At 47.9% G+C, this 24,479-nt stretch overlaps 4 protein-coding genes across 10 annotated transcripts in view; 2 read left to right on the top strand and 2 right to left on the bottom strand.

The window, feature by feature from the left end:
- The first annotated feature begins 30 nt into the window (after nucleotides 1-30).
- On the top strand, nucleotides 31-2,851 carry LOC117649965 (zinc finger protein Xfin-like). 3 transcript variants are annotated; one of them, XM_034393186.1, is made up of 6 exons: nucleotides 31-70; nucleotides 185-1,189; nucleotides 1,276-1,409; nucleotides 1,479-1,699; nucleotides 1,780-2,253; nucleotides 2,333-2,851. In XM_034393186.1, exons 2-6 carry the CDS (start codon nucleotides 877-879, stop codon nucleotides 2,595-2,597), a joined length of 1,407 nt encoding a protein of 468 aa, XP_034249077.1. In that variant the 5' UTR covers nucleotides 31-70; nucleotides 185-876; the 3' UTR covers nucleotides 2,598-2,851. The 3 variants fall into 3 exon arrangements, with proteins under 3 accessions (XP_034249077.1, XP_034249078.1, XP_034249076.1); XM_034393187.1 differs by lacking the exon at nucleotides 31-70 and having other exon boundaries at nucleotides 77-247; nucleotides 1,031-1,189; XM_034393185.1 differs by lacking the exon at nucleotides 31-70 and having other exon boundaries at nucleotides 77-1,189.
- Nucleotides 2,852-3,077: 226 nt separating this feature from the next.
- Nucleotides 3,078-10,137, top strand: LOC117649957 (ubiquitin carboxyl-terminal hydrolase 1). 2 transcript variants are annotated; one of them, XM_034393167.1, is made up of 9 exons: nucleotides 3,078-3,231; nucleotides 3,796-4,050; nucleotides 4,143-4,369; nucleotides 4,459-4,670; nucleotides 4,749-4,876; nucleotides 4,951-5,234; nucleotides 5,321-5,591; nucleotides 5,667-5,853; nucleotides 5,943-10,137. In XM_034393167.1, exons 2-9 carry the CDS (start codon nucleotides 3,807-3,809, stop codon nucleotides 6,589-6,591), a joined length of 2,202 nt encoding a protein of 733 aa, XP_034249058.1. In that variant the 5' UTR covers nucleotides 3,078-3,231; nucleotides 3,796-3,806; the 3' UTR covers nucleotides 6,592-10,137. The 2 variants fall into 2 exon arrangements, with proteins under 2 accessions (XP_034249058.1, XP_034249059.1); XM_034393168.1 differs by lacking the exon at nucleotides 3,078-3,231 and adding an exon at nucleotides 3,310-3,520.
- An 89-nt stretch (nucleotides 10,138-10,226) lies between these two features.
- On the bottom strand, nucleotides 10,227-21,557 carry LOC117649501 (aminopeptidase N-like). The gene is made up of 16 exons (XM_034392369.1): nucleotides 21,515-21,557; nucleotides 21,439-21,445; nucleotides 21,266-21,291; nucleotides 14,501-14,736; nucleotides 14,147-14,421; nucleotides 13,921-14,076; nucleotides 13,483-13,794; nucleotides 13,068-13,408; nucleotides 12,712-12,977; nucleotides 12,291-12,635; nucleotides 12,021-12,197; nucleotides 11,627-11,826; nucleotides 11,378-11,545; nucleotides 11,138-11,281; nucleotides 10,956-11,037; nucleotides 10,227-10,869 (listed from the first exon to the last, which is right to left on the bottom strand). Exons 1-16 carry the CDS (start codon nucleotides 21,555-21,557, stop codon nucleotides 10,675-10,677), a joined length of 2,973 nt encoding a protein of 990 aa, XP_034248260.1. The 3' UTR covers nucleotides 10,227-10,674.
- Nucleotides 18,987-24,479, bottom strand: part of LOC117649950 (kinesin-like protein KIF13A) — a 44,046-nt gene continuing 38,553 nt past the window's right edge. For all 4 annotated transcript variants that reach the window (XM_034393155.1, XM_034393156.1, XM_034393159.1 and 1 more), the window contains 5 exons: nucleotides 24,067-24,427; nucleotides 23,791-23,980; nucleotides 23,524-23,712; nucleotides 23,277-23,441; nucleotides 18,987-23,198 (listed from right to left, as the gene is read on the bottom strand). In XM_034393155.1, the coding sequence (XP_034249046.1) occupies nucleotides 23,104-23,198; nucleotides 23,277-23,441; nucleotides 23,524-23,712; nucleotides 23,791-23,980; nucleotides 24,067-24,427 (1,000 nt within the window). In that variant the 3' untranslated portion in view covers nucleotides 18,987-23,103. The remainder of the gene's footprint in view (nucleotides 23,199-23,276; nucleotides 23,442-23,523; nucleotides 23,713-23,790; nucleotides 23,981-24,066; nucleotides 24,428-24,479) is intronic.

Below are 24,479 nucleotides of genomic sequence, written 5' to 3'. Positions count from 1 at the left end.
CGGTCGCGCCCACCCCCTCCCCCTTCCCCTCTCCTGCTTATCGCGGGAATTCTCGAAAATGAACTGCTGAGTAAGTAACGCCGCAATGTTGTTGTAGCCTAAAGTACTTCCTCAGTTGAAGTTGAAACTATCTAAGCTTCTAAATTATTTTCGTTTTATGTTTCACACTTTTCTTCGTTTCAAGGTCTTCGGTCGCTCAAAGGATACAGGCATAAGTGTTTGTGAATGTGTGTCTTCAAGCTCAGAGGTTATTTGTTGATCAGCCTGTTGCCGAAATAAAATAGAACGCGAAATATTTTTTATGTACTTTGTACATCAAAGGTACATCTTTTTAGATTGTTTGCTGTGCCTTACGGTGCCTCTGAAGGCAGTTTAAAAGCATGACATGTCACTGATATACTCAAATGGCTTAATTGTGCTAACCATGCTTCAACTGCATTCTTTGGCTGAACTTTACTGTTACTTGCATTTTTCACCATGACATTATTTTGTAGCATTGAAAATATATCTCTTCTTCCTAGAACTCTACAAGAATAAATGCGATGCTCAGGAGAACTTCTTGCAAACCTTGTTACTGTCGAAATATATGCCCCTGCGATACACGCTGTTAGAATTATTTTTATTGATTTGTTTTTACTTTTATTGACTCAAGATCCAGTGTTAGTTTATTTTCTTGTCTCTCTGTGTGTTTCCAAGAACTGAAATGCCAGACGGAAACTGCCTACCCTGACCAGTCTCTTTCTAGTATTTCTCGTTCTTGGTGAAACTATTTTCAATTTTTTTTCTTTGCTTGTTTTGTTGATTTTATATTTTTGTTTAAGAATTTCCTCACAGGTTCGTTCCTTAGAGGTTTGTGTGGTCGTAAGCCCCAGGTTAATGTATTCTGCTGAGAGTGTGGCAGTTGCTTTTCAGAATCGTATTGTAGCAGTAGTTTGGTTTGAGAATGGGGCATGCGTAGAATGCTATTTAGTAGTTACTGAGCACCCACTGTCTGTTTGTGCAAGTAAGTTCAACATAATCTCTGTTGCAGATATTGTCATCACCGAGCTATGGCTGAATTCAGACAGCACCTCAATGCACCCTTCTATCAAGTGCTCTCCAAGGTCCTCCACGGACGACGAGTACGAAACCTACGAGGATTTCGACCTCCATGAAGCCGACGACCACGATGACCCCCTGCGATTCTTAGGTGGGAGGCATGGCTTCTAATCCCGACGTAGATTTCTTTTTCCGTCAACTTTGTTGGAGCATCAAGTTTTGATTTTCTTGTTTCAGTGCCTGTTAAACAGGAACTGTGGAGCCCCGCAGACAGCCGCGACTCCGCACTGGACGTGAAGCCCAACGTACGCCTCCTGGAGGCGAACCTGGCCGCGGCCGGCAAGCCGGGCCAGCCCTCCGAGGATGCCGAGGTGCGTAAAGGACCTGTCTTCCTCTCTGAGACTATCCTCCTCGATGTTCTCTACAACTTGGCGTTGCAGGTCACCACTTCGGAAGTCCGCGTTCACTGTTCGAAGCTGGGCATCGACTTGAACAACGCGGTGCAGACGACCCGCGCCGGGACCGAGGAGGAGGACGACGTAGACGTGGACGCGAGCGACGGCGACTCCAGTCAGAAGGCCAAACTGCACCTGTGCGAAGACTGCGGCGTCCTCCTGTCCACCGCTGTCACCCGACTGCGGCACCGGTGCAGCAAGTTCAAGTGCGTGGCCGCGTGGCGAGGGAAGCACGGGGCGGGCTCAAGTCGCACCGACTCACTGACGCACTGTTTTGGCATTGCAGGTGCGGCGACTGCGACTGGCGCGGCCCGTCCCAGGCGTTGCTGCAGGCGCACCAGCGGGAGCAGCACGACGCGGGCAGGCCGCACTCGTGCCCCGAGTGCAAGGCGCGCTTCACGGAGGCCAGCAGCCTGAGGCAGCACTCGCGCATGCACGCCAAGGGCACCACCACGTGCGCGTGCCCGCTGTGCGGCGCCAACTTCAACACGGTGCACAACCTGTCGCGCCACCTGCCGCAGTGCCGCTTGCGCTCGGGCTCGGGCCCCTCGGGCCGCAGCAGCCTCAGCCCAGGACACGGCCTCCAGGACACCAAGCCGTTCCTGTGCAAGCTGTGCCTGGCCACGTTCTGGCACCAGAGCCAGGTGCAGCGCCACGTGCGCGCGGTGCACACCCTCAGGAAGCCGTTCAAGTGCCGCGTGTGCGTGTCGTCGTTCGCCTCGCAGCGCATCCTCAACAACCACGTCAAGCAGGTGCACAGGTACGAGGCGGAGACGTGGGGCGCCAAATCACGCGCATCGTTCCGAATATGTTTTGAAACGACGACCTCCTTTTTCCAGCATGCCACGGCCGTACACCTGCTCGGTGTGCTTTATGCGGTACGGCGAACGCGAGGAGCTGATGCAGCACCTGCAGGTGCACCTGGTGTCGTCGCCGTCGGGCCGCAAGGTGGGCGTGGACAAGATGTCTGCCTTGGCCGTCAAGAAGGAGGTGGGCGAGGACGACAGGGAGCGCCGGATGACGCGCAGTGTCTCTCGCAGCAGCACGGCCAGCGGCGGCAGCGCACTCGACAACATCAAGACGTACGCGTCCGATAGCGACTAGCGAACATTTTTTGTCTCAGAAGGAAAACGGAGAGCTTTTTACTTGAATCATTATTAATTGTTAAATCAACGTGTTTTTGTATCAATTGTGATGGATTTTCAAAATACCTTATTTTTAGAGAAATCGTTTTTACTCCTTTATCAATGGGATTTAATGTTTAGTTTGATGTTACTTATTTCTATTTGAAAAATTGTCCCCACTCTGTTTCATTGGGGTTTTTGTTCATTTGTAATAAACGCATGTTTCTCACATGATGTAGTCCACAATTTTTGTCATCCATCTCCACCATATTCCTATTTTGTAGTATGTGTTACATGAAGAGTCCATTATTGCTTTGGTACTCTAATTACTATCAGATGCACGTTTGCACCATGAAGTAGGACTATTTGCACTTCCACCTCGCTAATTAAAAATTTAGCGCCACTCGAGGATTCGAGGCTCTCTACGGATAGTCGATCTCTCTACATTCGATCGATACCATCGAAGGTATTTACGAGCGCAGGCAGAGCACGAAAATAAAATGGAGGCTTCAATGTCACATAACCCGGTTGAGATCAAGTTTTGTTTGTTTGTCTAAAACTTGGATGCAAATTGGGACTTCTATCAGTTCCATGACTCCATATCGGGAATTCTCGTGAGTATTATTGTCATTTGTGTGACGTGGAGCTGTGCATTAGAGGGAACGAATTGACATTGCGCTGGTGTAGCTCTAGGCTTAGGCTTAAATCGGACGGTAACGGTTTTCCCAAGAAATTCTTTTCGTTTTATGGTTCAACAGTGTCGACCCCAACCGTGACATCTAATTTGCTGGGTCGCTGGGCTTCGTTTGGATATGTGGCTTGTCTCATGACCTTCTTGATGTAGGCTACTAGTTCAGTCTCTTCAACTTGATTTGCATTACCCAGATAGAAGCTTCTGTCACGGTATTTCATTTGTTTGTTTCAGTTTCCCTATTTTATTGTTTTTTAGTCTTAAATTTTATTGTTTTAATTTTTTTACTAATGTCATACACCCGCATTGCTATCTCATGATAATACAAATATTCATGTTGCACATAACCTTCTCTTGGCACTTAAGTATTGTTGGTAATTTGTGCCCAGTTCCTTTCTTCTTCTGTCTTTTTGTGCGTTCAGTCTTGTCTCTTTATTTTTTATGTTCGTTCCTGTACCTATTGTCATTTGAATTGATCATTCAACAGGTGCAGGGAAGATGACAGTGATTGCAACAGGCACCTCTGCTTCTGAAACCAGCGGTCCTCCCCCAAGGAAAAAGATTTGCCTCTCCCTGTCTGGGAAAGGGAGGACAAAGCCATCTACAGCCGAGGCGGATTCACCGTCTGAAATGAGTGTGACAGTGAATAGAGTTGACGCAAACAAGAGACGATTCAAGAAAAACTTTCCCCAGTCAGATACTCGTTTCAGGAGGGAAGCCTTGACTGGTCCATTAGAATCAGGTACTAAATTGCATTTACTCATGTGCACATGTTATCTTTAAAAAAAAAAATTTTAATAATTAATTTACTTGCTTATGTTTTATTTACTTCAGGCATGATGCTGAATGGATTTGTTTCGGATTCTGTGAATTCAATTCCAGCAAGCGATGATAGTCCTAGTAGTGATGCCCCACTTGTTGCGACTCTTTGCAATCTGGGCAATACCTGTTTCTTGAACAGCATTCTGTATACACTTCGCTTTGCACCTCACTTTTTACATAAACTCCATCACCTCGTTAATGACCTTGCCGATGTGGCTTCACGCGACAATACAGCAAAGGTATGGTATTTGTTGTACCACTTCTGAAGTAGGAAGTAGATAAAAACATTATTTAGTATTTTTTCTGACTTACTATGTTTGAATTTCAGGTGAAGTCTTCATCTCTTGGTAGAAGTATAGGTTTAAGTAGTAAACACTATTGGAATGTGGAACAAATGAGAGCATCAAGTGAGTCATATGCCAAAAAGAGGGTTCAAGCTGTTTCTGAAAAATTGCATGAAGTATATGAGTCACTACACAATGCTGAACTTAAGGAAAGTACAGAACCCTTCCAACCTGATGTGTTTTTACATGCTCTAAGGTGAGTTTAACTTCTGACTTTGTTCTGTATATTTTTATAGTTCAAATCAGATTTAAAATTTTGAGTTGTTTCTTCCAGAGAGGTAAATCCCATTTTTGAGGGGAATCAACAACACGATGCCCATGAATTGCTTGGATGCCTGTTGAATTACATGCGGGAAACCTGTCAGGACCTAGCTAAACAACTAGAATCACATCAAAACTCAGGTTTGTTTTCACTCGTTTTCAATCGATTGTTTGCTATTTCCTAAAGTGAAACCATGAATTTTCTTTGTTTATAGAGCTATGTAATGGTGCTTCAAGCGTTGAGGATGTCAAAAAAGAAACCAAAGGTTCCCTTCTGGCCCATGTGGGTCTGTCTTCTTCAACATCAAGTATAAGTGGTGCAAAATGGGGTATGAGGAAGTCATGGAAGCGCAAAAAGCCTCTTAGTGAAAACTTCCTCAAACCTAATCGAAGTGGCAAAAATGGTGGTCAACCATCTGTGATAAGTAATGGCAATGCCACTGGTCAACAATCCAGTAATGGTGAAGCAACTTCCAGTATTGAGCCTGCACCGAATGAGGTATATCTAACGGATTTTAAACTTCAAATGTGATTCCAATCTATTACAACTGTCATCATTTATGACTGAAATAACTTTTCTTACAGCCTAGAATATTGGTAAATGGAGAAGCACATGAAATTAGTGATGGGGATAGTGCTGGCAAAGAAAATGGTTCTTGTTCATTAAGACCCTTGCAAGAAACTGATGAAGCTGATAATGCTGAGGAAAAAACTAGGCTTAACTTTATAGAAGAAGATTTTGAAGGTGTAATGGTTTTGTGCACAAGATGCTTGGAATGTGAATGTATCACTGAAATGAAGGAAGCTTTCTACGAAATTGGTGTTCCGATTGCTTCTGATCAAGATCCAGAGATTCGTAAGTGCTTATCTTTTCCTACTTCATGACATTTACATTCTATCAGATACTGTTATCATGTTACGATTTCAACAGGAGAAGATGGAAAGAGAATCTCAGAGCTCTACAGATCATCAGTAGTCACAGAAGAACTGCTTCACCATGTGAACAAATATTGGTGCGAACATTGCTTGAGATATAATGAAGCTCGAAGATCTGTTCGTTATGAAACATTGCCACGGCTTCTTACTCTTCAAATGAAGAGATTTTCCTCAACTTTTGGGTACATTTTGTTGATTTGTTTTTCAAAGGAAATTGTGTTGGTTTATTGTGTGTACTATTTCATTATATTTTTCTTTATTATTATTTCAGATCAATGGTTTGCATGTCCAAGGTAAATGACTTCATGCCAACTCCTTTGATATTGGACTGTTTCTGTGAAGAATGCCTTGAAGCCGTATCTAAGGAACAGGGCGTGAAACACAGGTACCAGCTGTATGGAGTAATTATGCATTTAGGAGCTACAATTGCTTCGGGTCACTATGTAGCTTATGTACGAGCTTCAGATCCTATTTCTGAGTATCGCTCTTGTGACAAGGACAAACGCAAAACTGCAAGTTTAATTGCCACCAATGCCACCAAAGGAAGCAATCAACCTGACAGCGAAAAGGGTCGGGGATTACTTAAATTTTTCTCCAGAAACAAATCAAATACTTCTGATGCTGTTTCCACAAACCATCTTACAAATCCACACTATAGGAATACCTGTCGAAGTTTGGATTGTTGTGGAATTCGTTTGAATAGATCATATCACTCTGCGGAAAAGATTATTGCAGTGAATGGGAGTGGAGCGGGGAATGAGGAGGCTGAGGAAGAAGGACCAGAACCTGCATGGTTGGAATGTGACGATGAAACCGTCAGAGTTCTGAGTAGGCAACAATTGGAAGACATTTTGGCTCCCAAGCAATCAAAGAACTCTTCACTGACACCGTACCTTTTGTTTTATGCTCGTATTCCTTGACCAATTGAAGTTTCTAGTACACATCACCAAATTAATCTTTACATCTTAATTGGAGTGTATAGAGCCAGAAAAAAAAATCATTGTACTAGGTACATTTGAGACAAATAGTTCAGCCTTGAACTAAGGTAGATTTTCATTTATTGATGGTTAAAGTTCATGTAGAAGATATTAGAGTTGGACATAACTCTATATATTTTGTATTTCTAATTTTGCTGACTTTACAACTATGTCTCCCATCCCCAACCTTCTCCTCATTTTCCTTCTCCATTCATGTTGATGTCATAGTGTTGGGGCTTTCTTGAAGCTTTTTATTTAACTAATGTTGAGAGTACCGATAGTTGACTGAGAATGTTTACTGTACTTTACAGACTGTCTTTAAGTTTTTAGGTGTACCACACATTTCTATATCGCGTTATCACAGGGTTGCGCAGTGCCAGGACTATTTCTGTCTAACTCTTTTTACTTTGTCATTTCTTAAATTCTGAAAACTGGATGCATGCTGTGTTGTAATAGTGCAATTTTATAAATGTTACTTATTTGGTTATTGTTTTTATGTAATTAGTTCAGCTTAAATCAACATCCCTCATGTTTTGATCTGCATCTAAGGGCGTTCTTTTGAGAATTTTCCCTGAAAAGAAAACGCAGTTTTAGTAAATTTTGTCATGAGTAGAAGTTATATTTGTAATGTTTTACGGCGTAATTGAAGGAGTTTCTTCCAGAACTCTGATGTCAGATTTTTAAAAAAGGGAATCATGGAATTCGGGCAAATGTAAAGAAATGGCAAAAATTGAATCTTTTATTAGAGGCTACAGCATGTCTTGCTGACTTTGGTATCAACTGAGGGATTTTTCTCATGTTATACATTCTCCTTGCATCTGCTTGTTAGTGACACTAAAAATAAAGTACTTCGTTTTCTCTACTTAATGTTGATGTTGCTTCTCACCATTTTTTATGAAGTTACAACATTTATTACGAAGTTACGATGTTCCTCAACTCAATATTTTGGTCATATTTATATGATCTGTGTGTTCATCATTCTTTTGTAGGAAACTTCAAAGATATTTTTTTAAAATTATCTGTTGATTTTGTGATAAAGGAGGGGTTACTTTCACAAAAGATATGTGCTTGTAGCGGCCTAAATTGTGAAGACTTTTGAGCAATATTGGAATGTTATCAATGACCCTACTGTATATTCTATTAATATTTCAGAATTTGAAATTACATGTTACTATGAAGGTGGGAGTTATTTGGCAAACTCTTCTGTAAGCTTTGATAGGGAATTGATGCCACATTATTTGAAGACAGCCATTTTTCAATGAGACTCCTGTGCACTAATTAGACTCACAAGTTTTAGTTTGCTTCTGAGTGGCCAGTTCTGGGTAGTTTAAAGGACAGATTTGTTATTTCTTTTCTTAGGCTTCTTCATTATTCTCTTAAACTCACATTATTGGTCTTATTTCATGTCTTTCACGGTGGATGCACCATTTTTAGTGTAGCTTATGATGTAGGGACCACTTTAGTAATCCTAGCACTTTAATTATCATTCTGGTGTTCTAAACGTGCTGACTCACTGTGCCTTTCCTGAGCAATAGATCTTTTATTTGACAAAACCTGGTAAAATGTGTAGCTGCAGATGTAGTGTCGTACCAAGCCACAAACTCTTTGTGGACTTGCTTCCTATCACAACCCTGCGTTTTCTTTATTAAATTTTAGGTGCATGTAACAAGGTGATTGCTCTTTTATTCTAAAGAATACTATTGTCATGTTTTGTCCTGTTGCAGGACTGTAAGATCGTATTATTTGTCTATGTTGAATAGTGCATAGTATCATTAATATTTTCCTGATTTTTATCTTATCCTTATGCTGTCAGCAGTGGGAGGTAATTGCTAAAGTGAAGACCAAAGGAGTTCATGTGCAACAGTATTATTAACTGTCATTAGTTTTGTGAATTTAGATGATGTCAAAAGTTGAGTCAAAAGCAAGCTACTGAAAGGATTCTTTTTTTTTTATTTGAGTTCTATCATGGAAGTCTACAGCATATTGAGGGATACATCAAGAAACAAATATTAGTGCCATAAGTTTGAGCATTGGAAACCATGGTTCCCCGCCTCTTATGTTTTGTATCTCTCTTTGATACGTTGTTTTTAATTTTTAAGTGGTTATAAAGATTTGCCACTTATCTTTAAGGTACAGTGGATGTCCTTCTCAGAATTGACTCAAAGCTGATACATCTACATCAATCTTCCTTTTTCTATTTTTTTCTTTTTTTTCCTCACATTTCTCACTTCTTTATTCCTTTTCTCTCTCTCTCTTATCTTTAAATTAAGACTACTACATGATGAGTCTGCTTTTATTTGATATTTTATTGAAGCAAACTTTGTAGTGCTGTATGTGAGGGTGTAACATTGCCAGCAATAATAACAATAATAATGATAATTTTTGAACCTAGTACAGTAGTTTCTCTGAGTCTAACCGGCGTTTGAGGTCAAATTCTATTATTATTTTTTTTGTGTGTTTGTAAAACCTGTCTGAAATTTCGATGAATTTCTTTCTTCCTGCTGTAGCATTGAACTCATTTCCTGTGAGTGCATCAACTCGCTTGCAATTTTATCAACTGTAGCTTAAGATTTAATTCCTTACACTTCTTGTGTCTGGTGATTTTTCTTGACATTCCTGTTTGTTTATTTTTTTTTAATGTGTGTTTTATTCTGCTTTCCCTGTGGCTGTGTAGAAATTTCCAAAACTGTATTGGTTGTTTTGCTCTGTCTTTTCTTCTGAATTTGTTATTTTATCATCCTGTAACACAGCATTACTAGAAACATCAGTTGTCAGATGTTGCCGTTTCTTTATTCTTAGATGTGCCTGGCATTTCGATATTGTGTATGATAATGTAAATTGAAGCCCATATGAACATGTATATTTTCTTAATTGTTGTACATAATGTGATACATATAGACAGGTAAAACAAATTTTCAGTGTTGTTGATTGTTATTGGCTTTGTGTGAAAGAAAGTCCTGAGCAACATACTACACATTCCATACTTAAAAATTCAAATTCCAGAGTGGTAACCAAAATTTGATCGGGTGAGCCTGACCATCATGCCAAAATGGGTTAGGTTGGAATTATGTGGCCTGCTGATCAGAGGGAAACAAATGCAAAACATTATTTTATTTGTAATTTGTTTCTGTAAATTTGTATTTGTTTGCCTCTGATCATTGTGCCACTACAATACACTAGGTATTCATTTCAGGTTTGGAAATCCTCTGTAATAAATAGATTGCTGTTTATTTAAAATATTTGTTTTGTTGACTTTGGCTTCTTCTTAGCACCGGTTCCACAAACTACATGCATTTTACACTGAGAATAGTGCAAAGTAATGATTGTGATTTAATTGGATGTTTAGTGTGAAAGGGATCTTTAGTTTCTTACCTGTTGTGCAGTGCTTTTTTGCACATGAAATTGTGTTGAAAAAAGCAAATTGTTGTTCACTTTTGAGACTTCCTAAACTCCAAGTGAAGTTAAATAAATTTGTTCTAACAACGAAAACGAATGTCTCCTTTTACTTTCCCGACTCCCCCTCCTAAACGTACCAAACTGTTACCCCAAGATGAAGGGAATGGAAAAAGCACGATTCATTCGCTTTGTAATTACAATAATTTATTGTATTCGCGTTCAAGATTTTCGCCCGGCCGATCGGTGACATGGCCCTTGAAAGACACATCTTCATCAAAACATACTTGTGACGCACTCAGTACAAAACGTAACAAAATATGGGGGCTCTGCTGGGCGTTGGCGCCTTTTACTCACGGAGAGGACGATAACGATAGGGCTGATGGCACACGTCAACGTCAACGGAATCACAGTTCAGTCACAGTAGAATCACAGCTGGCTGAGCGTAGCTGAGGGGGTACGTACGACCCGCTGGGCCGGCCGGCCGGCCACCGCTCATGTCCCTTCTTCTCCCTCCGTACAGGGTCACTACTCTAGCCCAGCCCCACCTGCTCTAGGACTCCAGGCCCTCGGCTGCCGCGGCACTCATGGCTCAGGGCAACGTGACGCCCGGCCAGGGAAGGCCCCCTCCCCTCAGACAGAGTCGGTCACCACGCTGAGCAAGGTCTCACTGCCCTCGCCACCCAGGGCGGCCTGGATCATCTTGTAGACCTCGTCGGCGTGCCCCAGCCGCCACTGCACGTTGTTGCGCGCGTTCTCCAGGCCCTGCTTCACGGCCTGGTCGGCGTGCGTCAGGTAGTCGCTGTTCTTCTTGGTGTACTCGACAAGCTAAAATCGAATAAATCGTTCACATTTTAGTGGGGGCTTTTTTCTTGGGGGGTGGGAGGATGCATGCGTCCTCGCGTTTTCTTTACCTGCTGGTATTCTTCCTCGGTGTTCATGCGGTTCGCTATCGACGACACGTAGCGGCCGATCCTGGTGGTGCTGGTCCCGTAGCTGAGGAACAAGGAGAACGTTTTAGTCGTGTTTCGCTGCATTTTCTACTTGTTTCTGTCCGGCCGTCTGGCGGGCAGGCGAACAGGTGGGCGCCACTTACTGCTTGGCGATGGCCTTGGTGCGTCGGTATAGGAAGTCCCTGGCGAGGGGGTAGCCCGCCTCGGTGCTGGCCACGGCGGAGAACACGTAGAACGAGTCCTGGAGGCGCACGCCGGAGGCCTCGTTGATGCCCCACTCCAGGTACCTGGCGGCGACGGAACGGTTTAGACGGCGACGGTCGAAATGCGACGAAAAGCCGAACGCCGCTCTCATGTCGCGGAGCAGAAAGCTGTCGACTTACCTGCGCAGCACCCAGTGGTCGCGCGAGCAGCCCAGGGCGCTGAGGATGGTGACGCGCGCCGAGGCCACGTTGGACTTGAGGTAGCGGTCCCACAGCCAGATCCAGTCCTCGGACTTGCCGTGGCGGATGGCGTAGCAGTACACGAGCGAGCGCTGGTCCTGGGGGATCCTGCAACGACACAGCACACGGCGTGACTCATCGTGAACGTGCGCCAGTTTCTGAAGATCGCCAATTCCCTGCCTCACTCACGGGTTGTTCTTCTCGGGGTCCGGGGTGGCGCGCCACTGCGCGAACAGTTCCCTCGTCTGCTCCAGGCAGTCGCCCACCTCCATCTTGCAGGACCAGCTGGTGATGAGGTTCTTGAGCTTGCTGGCCGTGAAGTCAGTGACGGCGTCCCGGATGCGGCCCTGCTTCTCGAACACCGGCCGCAGGATTTGGCTCACCCATTCCTGCAACGAGCAGCAAACGGATCCGGTGTTGACCGAGCTGGTCGGCAAGCTGGGCGCTGGGCATGCAGAACGCCGCGGGGGTAGGCCGCGCGGGCGGGGGAGCACACGGCTGTGTTGCGGGGGGGCCTATCCCACGCTCCGCAGGCGCTCCCTCTCGCGCCTTCTGAGCGGCGCGTGAGTTCCCACTCACTCACCCTGAAGAAGTCGTAGTACAAGTCGTTGCGCAGCAGGTTGTCGATGCGGCTGAGGGCGCCGAGGGCGACGCGCCAGGGCTGGTACTCCTCCTCCAGGTGCAGGCTGCTCACCAGCTCAAGCGGCACGGCGTACTTGAGGCGGTCGGTCTGCGCCAGCTCGAACGCGTCGTCGAGCACCTGCGGCAAGGGGGAGCCTCAAGATGAGCTTCTCAATTCCAAACTCGGAAATGAAACACAAAGAGTCGGCGATGGACCCCTGATGGACCGGACCTGCGCCCTGCCGACGACGCCGATGGCGTTGCGCTGCTTGGGGTCGGCCAGCGCCGCGGCCAGCAGCCGCCAGTTCTCCTCGTCGTACTGCACGCGGTAGGCGCCGCCCATGTTGACGTTGAACAGCACCCACTTGTCCTTGGCGGGCAGCCCCGCCACGGTCTGGCCGATCTGGCCGGCCTCGTCGCGCTGGCAGCGCAGCCACTCCTGCGGCGCGTGGGTCGCGGAGTCGGCGGCGTCCTTCAGCGCCTTGGCCGTCTTGGCGGCGTCCGGCGCCGCGATGAAGCTCAGTGGCACGTACCAGCACTCCTCGGCCGAGTGCTTCTTGCTGGAGAAGAAGCGCTCCTGCGCGGCCAAGAGCGAAAGATGTTTAAAGTCGGGCAAGAGATTGACGGGAGTGGGGTGCGTGGTGGCCGCGTACCTGCGTGACGTTGGCGGTGTTCTTGTCGTAGTCGCGGCGCACGGTGACGACGGGGAAGCCGCTCTGCACCGTCCACGTGTCCATGACGCGCTTGACGGTGAGGCAGGCGGGCAGCGAGCCCTCGCGGTGAGCCTCCTCAGTCAGCCGCTCCCACAGGTCGTCCTGCTCCGCGTTGCCGTACGCGTGCTGCTTGAGGTAGCGGGACACGCCCTGCTTGAAGGCCTTCTCGCCCAGGAACGAGTGGATCATGCGCAGCAGCGCCGAGCCTGCGGCCGGCAAAGGAAACGGGGTTAAGACCCTCGACGGCGACGTGCTGGACGTCCTCGCCGACGCGACGCGGCCACGCGCGGACTCACCCTTGCGGTACGTGATGGTGTCGAAGCTCTGCGAGATCTGGCGGCCGTGCTCGATGGGCCGCACCACGGGGTGCGTGGACTCCAGGGCGTCTAGCGGCAGCACGCTCAGGGCCTGCGACACGGCCGTGTCCTCCATGAGGCGCCAGTCCGGGTGCAGGTGCGCCGTGCCCAGCGCCGCCATGTACGTGGCGAAGCCCTCGTTGAGCCACAGGTCGGACCACCACTTCATGGTGACCAGGTTGCCGAACCACTGGTGGGCCAGCTCGTGCACCACCGTGTTGGCCACGTGCGCCTTGGACGACTGCGACGACACGGCGGGGTCGTACAGCAGCTGGGCCTCCCTGGAAAGGAAGGGAAGGGACCGTTTGCCATTGTCCTCGAACACACACACCATGACGTCCCGCGCGTGACGCACCTGTACGTGATGAGGCCCCAGTTCTCCATGGCACCCGCACTGAAGTCTGGGATGGCCACCATGTCCTGCTTGGGCAGCGGGTACTTGATGTCGAAGTACTCCTCGAAGAAGGCCAGGGCCTTGGGGGCGATGTCCCTGGCGTACGCCATCTGGCCGGCGGCGTCGCGGCGGCCCCAGATGGCCACGTCGGCGTGGCCCTCCGAGTGCTCGGACTTGGTGACGTAGAAGTCGGACACGACGACGGCCACAAGGTAGGTGGACATGGGCACGGTCTTGGGGAAGTAGGTGTGGTTGAAGCCCTTGATGGAGGCGCTGCAATCAAGTGGGAGTCAGTGTTCAGTGTCGTGGGAGTTTATGGCTATGTCACCAATTACAGCCTCCTCAAAGAGGAAGGAGGGAGGCACCGCCACGCCAACCTCTCTCACAGTGCATACTCACTGGGGCCCGGTCTTGGAGGCCGGCATGTTGCTGAGCGCGGTGAGCGCCGAGTTGTGGCCGATGTCGATGGTGAAGGTGGCCTTGAACTCGGGCTCGTCGAAGCAGGGGAAGGCCCTGCGAGCGTACGTCGCCTCGAACTGCGTCACCGCCAGCCACCTGCAATGGAGGGCAGCGTTGTCAGAGCCGTCAAGCCGCGGAGACATCTTTATGTCGGGCCGCCTCTTACCTCTTGGTGTTGGTGGCCTCGTCCAGGTAGGACGACCTGTACAGGCCGTGGAGGTCGTCGCCGAGCTTGCCCTTGAAGGCCACCTTGACGACGTACTTCTTGTGCGGCGCCAGCTTGTCTCCGAGCTCGATGCGCAGCTGCTCCATCTCCACGTTGAGGCTCTGGGCCTGCACGGGCACCTCGCGCTCACCCTCGGCCTCCACCACGCGGACGGGCTCCACCTCCAGGTCCAGCGAGTGCAGATAGATCTTGTTCGTCGGCTCCGTCGCCTCCACCTGGGCACACATCACGCGAGTGTCACGTTGAAATCCAGTGATCCAACCGAGGCGCCGCGCAGCTGCACGCCAATCTCACCAAAATGTCGACGTGGCCCGCGAAGTCGAACTTGCCGCCATCGCCGATGTTGATGTCGATGCTGACGTCGTAGTGCTGCGGGAAGACGTCCCGGCGCAGGCGGTACTCGGGGTCGAAGTGCTCGGGCAGCCGGTCCACCGTCCACAGGTTGGCGGGGCACTTGTTCTGCTCGGGGGCGGTGGTGGTGGGGGCCCCGGTGGGCGAGGCGGCGGTCAAGCCCACGCCCGGCGAACGGCCTGCAAGTTGTCGTAGGTGCCTGCAGCAGCCACGCGTACTCGGGCGAAATAGCGTCCAGCTGAGCCAAAGCGTGATTGGCGAAGGGCAGGGATTTCGCGTGAAGTGCCGGTTTAGAGGGTCAGGGCGGTGGTCGGAGCACGAGCCCAGCAGCGCCTCCCGCATCGACCGGCAGCCCGGCACGGAGGGGCGAAGGGCGTTCGGGGCAATCGCAATGCGACGTCGGCGGTTTCGGGTCGTCGCCGACACTCTTCCTCGCGCTCCGCCCCGTCCAGCCCCGTCAGCCGCCCTCGTCCGGCGGACCCTCCCGGCCTCCAGGCTCCGGCAGGCCCGGACGCCCGTGCTAAGTCCTGGTAACCCGGTGCCAGTGCGATTGACGTGTCACAGTGGACGGACAAGGGACGGTGGCGCGGTGGACGTCCGCGTCATGCACTCCGACCGCCACCAAGTCCGGCCGTCGGCTGTCGCCCGACGTCCGTGCCACCGTGCGCTAGGGCCGGTTCTCTCCGGAGGCTCAGCGTGCGCCGCTGCGCCAGACAGCCAGTCTTTGAAGGAGTCGGGCCTACGACAAACCTTCCTGCTTTCAGACTGCCCGCCGGCGAGGTGGCGATTTGCGACGGCTTGGGTTACATCGGAGCCGACATCGACAGCGTCCCCGTGTGCGGCCCCTGTGTGTTGCGGGTTTGCCTGGCGCGACCTGACCCACTGCAGGTCCGGACCAAAAAGAAGAGGATGGCAAAAGTTTCTCTTTTGTGTGTCTTGGATGACTCGAGAGCGGGGCGTGACACGACCCGTCTGCTGTGTGGCGAATTTAGGGGCCGGCCGAGTGCGTCTCGTTTCCGGTGGCAGTGGGTCAGGCAGGTGTCGTCCGTCCTGACGGCCAGCAGACTGATTCCGAGGGTCGTTATCGTCGCTCTGTCTCCGTCCCACTCATGGGGCGTCCCGTATAGGTGCGAGAGAGACGGGGCGACGAAAACGACTCTGCAGCCAGCCAGTGAGGTGTCACCGCGGTGCCCACGGTGCGTAACGGGTAAGGTCGGCACGGTCCAGCAGGCTGGCTCCGCAGTGATTCGTCGCTCTGTCTCCCTCGCACTCCCGCGGGACGTCCCGTGAGTGCGAGAGAGACGAAGCGGCGAGTCGGGTTCGATTGGTCGCGGCGACCGCCGCGTGCAGCCCTTCCGTTTCCGAGTAGATGGCGCCAAATCGGCCAAATCGGCGACGCCAGCGCCAAACCGCGTGCGCAGTGCGGCCGGCGGTGAAAGCTGCGGACCGCTGCAGACATGACCAACGAGCTCCAAGACGACAGACGACCCGGTCCCCGGTCCCCGCGAGACTAGACGGACTTGACTGGCTCCTGTTGCTCCAACCGTAGCGAGATATCGGAGGGGAAGACGGATGGCTCGGCTTCCAATCTGGTTCCTACGGGCCGCCGCGCCGCCGGGGCGCTAGAGATGTTACGCGGGCACTTCCTACATTGCCGGACCGGAAGCAACCTTCCGCTTTCTGGGCGTTCTGGACAGCACTGGGTCAGTGTCACCACCGCCACCACCAACGCCACCACAGTGGGGTGGAGGCCAGGCGAGGGCCCATCGGCCGGACGCCGGATTAATCCAGCCAGCTCTGTTCTGTAGACCGTTTCCGAGAGTCGCTCTGTCTCTCTCGCCCCTACACAGGATGCCCCATGAGTGCGACAGAGACGGAGCGACGAAAGCGGCCCTCGGAATGGGTCTGCTGCCCGAGAAGCCAATGGCGAAGGGGAATGACCAGAATGACCAGCCATCGCTTTCCGATGCCACCCGCAATCCACAATCGCCCCGATGCAGTGCTCCTTCCTCGTCCCCAGCGGTGGGAATGATTCGCGAACTAACCTTAAAAATAAACGGGACCCCAGAATGTGGACCCCTTGCTGGTCTCGACAGGACCAGAACTTGGTGGCGATCTGCTGCGACGAAATGCCCCCCCCCCCCTCCCCCGGGTGGACTCATCGACTCATCGCGCCTTGTTTGCGCTGAGTCCGTCTTTACGGCCCGCCTGGAAGGCACACCTGGAAGGCACACCTGGAAGGCCCCAGCCCCCCACCGCCTCCCCTCTCTTTTTTAATCATTCCCTCCGAGTTGGCGCCGAGCCATGTGCCTTCGCATGTGGGAACAAGTACAAGGCAGACGGCGTGGCCCCCCTGGGAAGGGGGGGGGGGAGTGAGGGGGCACTGCGACACCGGCGTTGTAAAGTAAAGAACGGCCTGGCCTGCAGTCCGCAGGCGCTGTGAGGATTTCGTCGATCCCGATGAGCGGGAAACCGGCGTTGGCGTTCTCCAAGGAAGGTGATGGGTAACGCGCAGGCTGAGGCATAACGCAACACTTGACCGAGAAGTGCTCGTAAACGATCTTACTTTGCGCGCTGGCCGCGCGCGAGGCACTCTCAGTGCCGTAGACAAACTCAGCGCACGAAAGGAAAGGTGATTCGCCGCAGGCGAGGCGAAAACCAACACTTGACCGAAGTCTCTCACCGATGGTTTTTGCGCGTGGGGCGCGGGGCGCTCTCGTGCCGGCCTGGGCGCCGGAGTCTCTTCGCCGCGCCACTGCCCCTTTTGACCCAGGCCTCACCCGGTGCCCGCGTCGGCGCACGCGCCTCGCTCCGGCCGGGGAGCCGGAGCTCTCCCCCGGGCGAAACGCCCGCCAGGCCTCGACCACTGCCCCGCGCTGGAGGCGGCCTCTCCGGCGGCCTGGAGGCGGCCTGGAGGCGGCCTGGAGGCGGCCTGGAGGCGGCCTGGAGGCGGCCTGGAGGCGGCCTGAGGGAGGGAGACGGCCGCCTGGAGCAACCTGGAGCCTGGAGCAGAGACTCTGGAGGCTGCAGCTACAGCGAGTGTGTTGCCCCTTTCTCCCCCCGCTCGGCCGCCCGGCGGACTCCAGACTCCAGGCTCCAGCGGGTTACCTGGAGACAATGACCGATAAGCCAGGCTGGAGGTGTCCAGCCGTCCGCGCCGCGGAGGAACGGTGTCGCTGGCCGTCCGCCAAATGGGCCGAATTTCGAGTCTGACGCCAGGCGAGACGGAGTCGGCCTGCCGCCAGCCCGCCGCGCTGTTTCGGGCGACGCGGCGTTTCAGAAAGGGCTGCCCGGGGTGGGGCCTTTGGGGCCTTAGGATTAAAGACCTGCTTGTGGCTGAATCGCCGTCCGCGGCCGTTCGCGGTGCCAGATACGCTGTCTAGTTGCCCCCGTGTCCCCGCGGCGCGGCGTTTCCACGGCTCGCCCTCCCACGTCCTCCCCTCCCCCTCCGGTCACACTCCGCGGCAAGGGTCGCAAGGCGGGCAAAGCAAGGAGCCAAGGTGGCCAAGGTCAGCGTGCGGCCGTGCGGCTGCAGTGGCGGAGGGAAGCTCCGGGGACAACGGGGAGACAAACAACGTTGCTATGGATACGAAGGTCTTCCCTGCCGCTCCCGCCCCTCGCGCGCGCGCTTCCACCTCCAGCGGCCCTTGTTTAGTGTCGTGGAGACAAGGCGACAACGCGAAGGTGGCGTCTCGAAGGACGAGTCTCCATCTCCAGCGTGACCCATCTGTGAGAACTAAAGAACGCATTCTATATGATACTGTGGTGGTTGGGCCGACCTCGTTTGCAGACCCAAGGCGCGAGCCACGAGAGTCGAACGAACCGACCGGCAGCAGGGAATCCCCATCCCCAGACGAGAGCGGAGTGCTCGACATCGACATTGGTGATTGGTGGCCCGGCCCGACGTCGTCGGCCCGTCCCGACCGTCCCGACGTTCACGCTGTGACTGGCTGTGACCCGAATGCGGTGCACTTGGTTCTTCGGCAAGAGCTGGAGACAAATCCCGTTCTTCTTCTTTCTCCCTCCCTCCCTCCCATGGCGGTGCAGCTGCCTACCTGCCAGGCGGCGCGGTCTCCTGCGTGTCACTACACTGGTTCGCTTCGGTTCGGCCAAACAACTCGTTGTCGCGGTGGGCCCAGCTGCCCAGTTCGGTAGTGTCGCGCCTAGTCGGGGCGGGGCGCGGAGCGGGATGGGACGCGGGAGACCTGACGCCACAATCTCCTCCAATCGTGTTTTTCCACCCCGTGCCGTTAAGACCTGTGCGCCTCGCACCCGCTGCTTTAGATGTGGGACAGGTATTGTCTACATCGTGACTGGTCTTTTAACTTTGAGCTGCTCTGAGTTGCTCTCATGCTGGAGATTCAGAGTCTCGTTCTCCGACAAAAATAAAACCGTCTCATGGGAAGAGGGGAATAAATTAAACAAACACTTTCAAGCAGTGCATTAAAATGGTGTGTATTTGAATTTATGTACAAAAACAACAGCAAATAACAAAACATCTTAATGCTCATATAATTTATGACTGAAAATAAATTAGGTAGTGAAGCACCTCACAAATCAAGGGACGTTTTGATCCCCTTTTGTTTATACAAAGACACTGATGAAAATGGAGGGTTTAATTAAAAGGCCTTTCACAAAAGCCAAAGTCAATCAGAGGTGTTCAACAACCTTCTTGTTCTTAGTGCTAAAGTTTACAGGGTACTGCTCCACAATCCAATCCAGTGCTTCCAACATCACAATGAAAGTCATTAGGAACAAAATTAAGATAAAAATTGTAACAAAGACCACACAGCAAAGATTAGTGGCATGTTCCAAAAGAGACATTTCCTACTGTTTGGTTGGTAAAACCTAAAATAAATAATGTCTAGACTTAAATATTTTAATCACAGCTGAATATTACTAATATAATACGATGCAAGTACCAGACAGCATACGGTGCCACAGAAACAAGAGGAGGCTTTAGTCTGTTTCTAACACAACCAACAAAATGCTGACGACACAACATCAATCATTTTGTACATAATACTTGTGCAAGTCAAAATGTATGGTGTTTAATAAATTCATTAAGTCACTTACAAAACAAATGAAAAACCAAACTTTGAATGGGGAACAAATAAAATGACATATTACTTTATCAAGCATTTTTGATAAGTCTGAAAAGATAAAATTGAAACCTAGCGCACATTCAGCCACTTCAAACAGTTCATGAGAAAAACATTGTAGTTGATATCATGAAACTAAAAAATGTGTTCAAAAGTTTCCTGCTTCTTTTCATGAATCCTTCCCTATTCTGACAAATTTCATTTAACTGACAGCAAAACATCAGCTCCATATTTTGTCTGTTGTTTCCGTTACAACAGTTTGTAGAGAAATCACCTTCAAACACTGCCATTCATTTTAACTCCAACCTAATAAACATGCGCTTTAATAAAAACAGACTTAATATAAACGTTGGGCAACAATACTTTGCCAACAGGGAACAGCTAATGGCACATTTTACTTTGTATCATTTTGGACGAAAGTAAATCACAATTTCGACACTCTGGAGATACATTATCACATTACCACAAGTAGCACAAAAAATCCGTCCTCCTTGACAAGAACAACATACCCTATCCATTGAAATGAAATTGGGCAAGTGTCACTTGGTTCATAAGAGAAACATTATCAAGGAATGGTAATACCTGGGGAAAATATTTACCTCAAACAATGAAAATTTAAGCATACAGCCATAAAATTATAAATAAAGGAATAAAGTAACATCTCAAAATGTCTTAAGTGTCAGGATGAGGATGGAATCAAGTTCACATAAACAATTAAAATTGCTTTTCTTGGTTTTTAAGAGGAGGGAGACAACTAGTTTCAAAATGATCATAACAAAACAAGGACAGTCCACTAAAACCAAAAAAAAAAAACCATACACACATAAATTGGAAACTAAATAAAAGTATAAAGCAATATCAATCGATTGTAACTTAAACCACTGGAGCTGTTTATCATTAAAGCAAAATTGACAACAAGTTACAGCTCTAGATACTTCCTATCATCCTCGTCAATACAAGCAAATACATACTTGATGTACTTTCAGTAGAATTTCAAAGAAGAGAGATGGTCATGAGCTGTATAAACAAAACCACTATCACAGAAAACCATTTTCTACACAAAGAACATCTTGAGTAGAAACTTAACAACAGGAAAAATAAACACATCAAAACAAGAAAATGATCGTTATGACCCGTCCACTTTTACCTAAAAAATAAAACAAATAAAAAATGTACAAGAAGATAATATAATTTTTGTGTTGGAGGAATTGAAGTTCATGCAGAAACAAATCTTCAAACTGTCAGCGTTAACTGAGACTGGACATAATGAGGTACTGTACTATGATTTTGACACAAAAACTATTCGCATGGCCTAATTAATGAAGAACATAAGCACAACACCAAACACTTGTACTTTCATTCCAAATGTCTTGGCTTCTGATACATACAATGCATTGGACTTGACTACATCTTGTGGAGAAACATGAACATTTGCTAGGCATTACTTATTATGCAGCTATGGTAGTAAGTACCAGCTAAGCTTACTGAGAAACCTAGTCTGATAAGAAATGCATTAAATACTTTAATTTCCCAAACATATTGCTACAGCAATTGAAACCCAGAGAGAGTGCTACCACATATTAACTTGCACTCGGTGGCAACATACAGCACTTTTTGATGTCAAAATTCATCCTTTAATAGAAGACAAACAAACAAGACTAGAATGTTACACACTGATTATCATTTTTAAGACAATGACCTAAGGAAAATAAGAACACACCAGCGCTAAAAATGACTGAGAGACTAAAGTAAACAGGCTACCTATGCTGTAAGACTAACATATGATCTAAAATATGTACAGAAAATGTACAAATAGTTTCTAACAACTCTACACAAAATAGTCAGCAACTACTACAAGAAATGTTTAAAGACTTCTCAATTTCTCTAAGGTTCTCCATGATTATCAAGCTATTTGTGCCTATCATATTACAGATACACTTCCATACCACTGAGATGCTCACACATTTCACATAAAAAAATAATAATAAAAATTGCTAAATGCATGGCTCTGAAAATATGCAGTTTGAATCATCCATAAGCATGAACAAGAAGGACTTTCTTTCTTCCACACGGAGTCTTGCATGATAAAAGCAACCAACTCATTATGCACCCACTGTCATATCAAATCATTGACATACTGAAAAAGGCATTGCATAGGTGCAAGAAAAGTGCACTATAAAAAGGGGACCAACAGAGGCAGTCAATTCAAAATTACAGCAGTTCATAGCACACATTTCTCTCATCTTTGTTCCCTGTTTTAACAAAAACTGTGGCACAATTCAAATCCAAAGGTATGCTCATGAAAAGGGAATGTATGTACATAGTGATTAGAGACAAAAGAACAGTTTATGCATCAATCACTCCCACAATGAACTGTGAAGATTCACATAAATAATAATAGAACAAGGAGGAGAAGAATAAGAATAAGAAGAAATAGAAAGGAAAACTAAGGCAGCACTTCATTTCTAATTTTTTGGCAACAGAGGGGCAGAGAACTTTTTACTGAGGAAGAAACACAGAGGAACAAAGGAAGATGACAGAGTTAGCTCTAAGGACAATAAGGATATGTGTGTACAATGCCACTTTCTATCAAATGAACGAATGAAGCTGTTTTAAATTAACTAAACTGAATGCCAACATTAACTTGATTAATAATAATCTAATAAAAAAGAAACTCCTTTATGAAACTACAGTCTACAGGAAATCTGTTTTTTCAATGATGATCTTTATGTTTAACACCAGGTGAACAAGTACACAGTTCAAGGGGATATAATGGGTATAAACATGGTTCTTGCTCGGCTTTAGGTGAGTAGCAGATAAATTTGAAAATTCGTTCATTGAGTTAATTTGTAAAGGTACAATTTTATGACAGTCGCAAAATTTAATTCAAAGAAAAGGAATCCACTTTTACTTTGATTAATTGGACCCATTAAAATTCTGTAGCATAGCTCATTCACAAGGAGTTTCTGATAAAGACGGATAGAGAGGGCGAGAGAAACTCAATATGATTGTTACAAATTATTGTGTCTATGGAGCAAAAATGAAAAGTTAATGAGACTAGAAAGATTGAGTCAATCAGGTGGCTCCAAGAGCAGCACAGAACATCCTAGGACTAATGACCAATTCTGATGTTATTAAAATTTGTTTAAAAAAAATGCACCACAATTTTTACATCTAAATTTTTAAAATAAACATCAGGGAAGAAAGATAAATTAACTTCATAAGAAAAACCACATTGTAAACAACATTATTGCAAGAGTGTATCCATTGTAGACAACATAGTATAAAATATATACACTTCACACTCCTGGGAGAAGGAAAACAACTTTCATAGAGAGAAGCTTTTTTTCTTCTGCTCACAACAGTTGCACCATTGAGTGAATTGTAGCATTTCACACTGAGAAGCAGGCAGGGAGGAAACTGGCTGGTATTCTGCAATCAATTTTACTTTCCTTTGGAAGATGACCTACTTGTAGTTCCTACTGAGCTAAGGTTTTCTCCTCTACTTCTGGAGCGATGAAGTGTGGATAAACCTTCACCTGAAAATGAAGTGTTTATTCGAAACCACATCTATGGCTTAAAAACCAAGTTGCATCAAAAGCAGACGGCCCACTCACCTCGACTCGTACTGTGTTTGAGAGAACCAGCATTGGATGAAAGATCCCCATGGCGCATGGCACGCCCTCTTCTATCTTGAATTAATTTATCTGCTCTAACAAAAATTCCATGCTTTGGCCGACAAGTGAAGTAACGTACTCCTTGCACAGTACCATCATTCTTCCCTGTAAAATATGAATATTCTAATGTTTCGTACAACATATGGAAGTTTCACTGTAGCAATTTGACATATTCATGATAGCTTACCTGTGGGTGCATCGAGGTCTACACCAACCCAAGTCCCATGAGAGAATTCTGTTGGTCCAACAAAAGCAACAACACCTGTTGAATTGTAAGGCCGAATGATGACACTCTCGCCAATAAGAACCCAGTCTGGGATTGGTGCCTCCGACAGCCGGTGGAGGTCTTTACGAGAACCGTACATGTCACCTTCATCTGCAAACAATAAAAATACAGTACTTGCAGAAATTTTCAACCAACATGTGTTGAAATTCTTCTGAAACATGTACTGACCATCGCCTGAAAGCTTTTCCATGCTGGAATTTTTGTCACCATTCATATTTTGAGGAGAACTTGAAGAAAATAAGCTTTGTTCAAGTTTCTCTGCAGATTTACTGTCAGAAGTTTGGGGTCTAGCGATGGGGAATGATGCTCTATGGTTCTGATTTGATGAGCGATTTGGTGTTTTCTTCCTTCTTACCACCTACAGAAAAATTGCAACCACCATTAATTAACAGTCAAATGCTGTCAAACAAAACCTCAAATTTCATAGTTTACAAGTGTGTTTACCTTTCCAGGTGGGAGGGCAGTATGAACAACAGATGTGCCCTCATAGGGGGAGTCTTCATCACAAAAGCTTGCTGACTGACTGACAGACATGGAATCATTCTCATTAACATCACAAGAAGGATCAATGACTTCTTCTGCATCTTGATCATTCTCAGGACTTGTTGATGGAACCACATCGGATTGGTTCGTGTTTGATTTCACATGATTTGAAGCTGTTACTTCTGACAAAGGGGGTAGCTCTACAAACACAGGTCCTCGAGCTGATTCTGTATCAGGAGTATCATCAGCACTGATACTTTTAATTGAGACCGAATCTTCACTCGATAAATTGCTTGAAGAAACTGCTTGCGAGCCGTACCCACTAAAAATAACAAAACATATAAATTAAAACAGAGGGGAAAATTAAACAGCCT

The sequence above is a fragment of the Thrips palmi genome, unplaced genomic scaffold, assembly GCF_012932325.1.
Source record: "Thrips palmi isolate BJ-2018 unplaced genomic scaffold, TpBJ-2018v1 HiC_scaffold_4, whole genome shotgun sequence".
NCBI lineage: Eukaryota > Metazoa > Arthropoda > Insecta > Thysanoptera > Thripidae > Thrips > Thrips palmi.
Note: the sequence above shows the minus strand (reverse complement) of the source record. Positions and strands in the feature narration are given on the sequence as shown.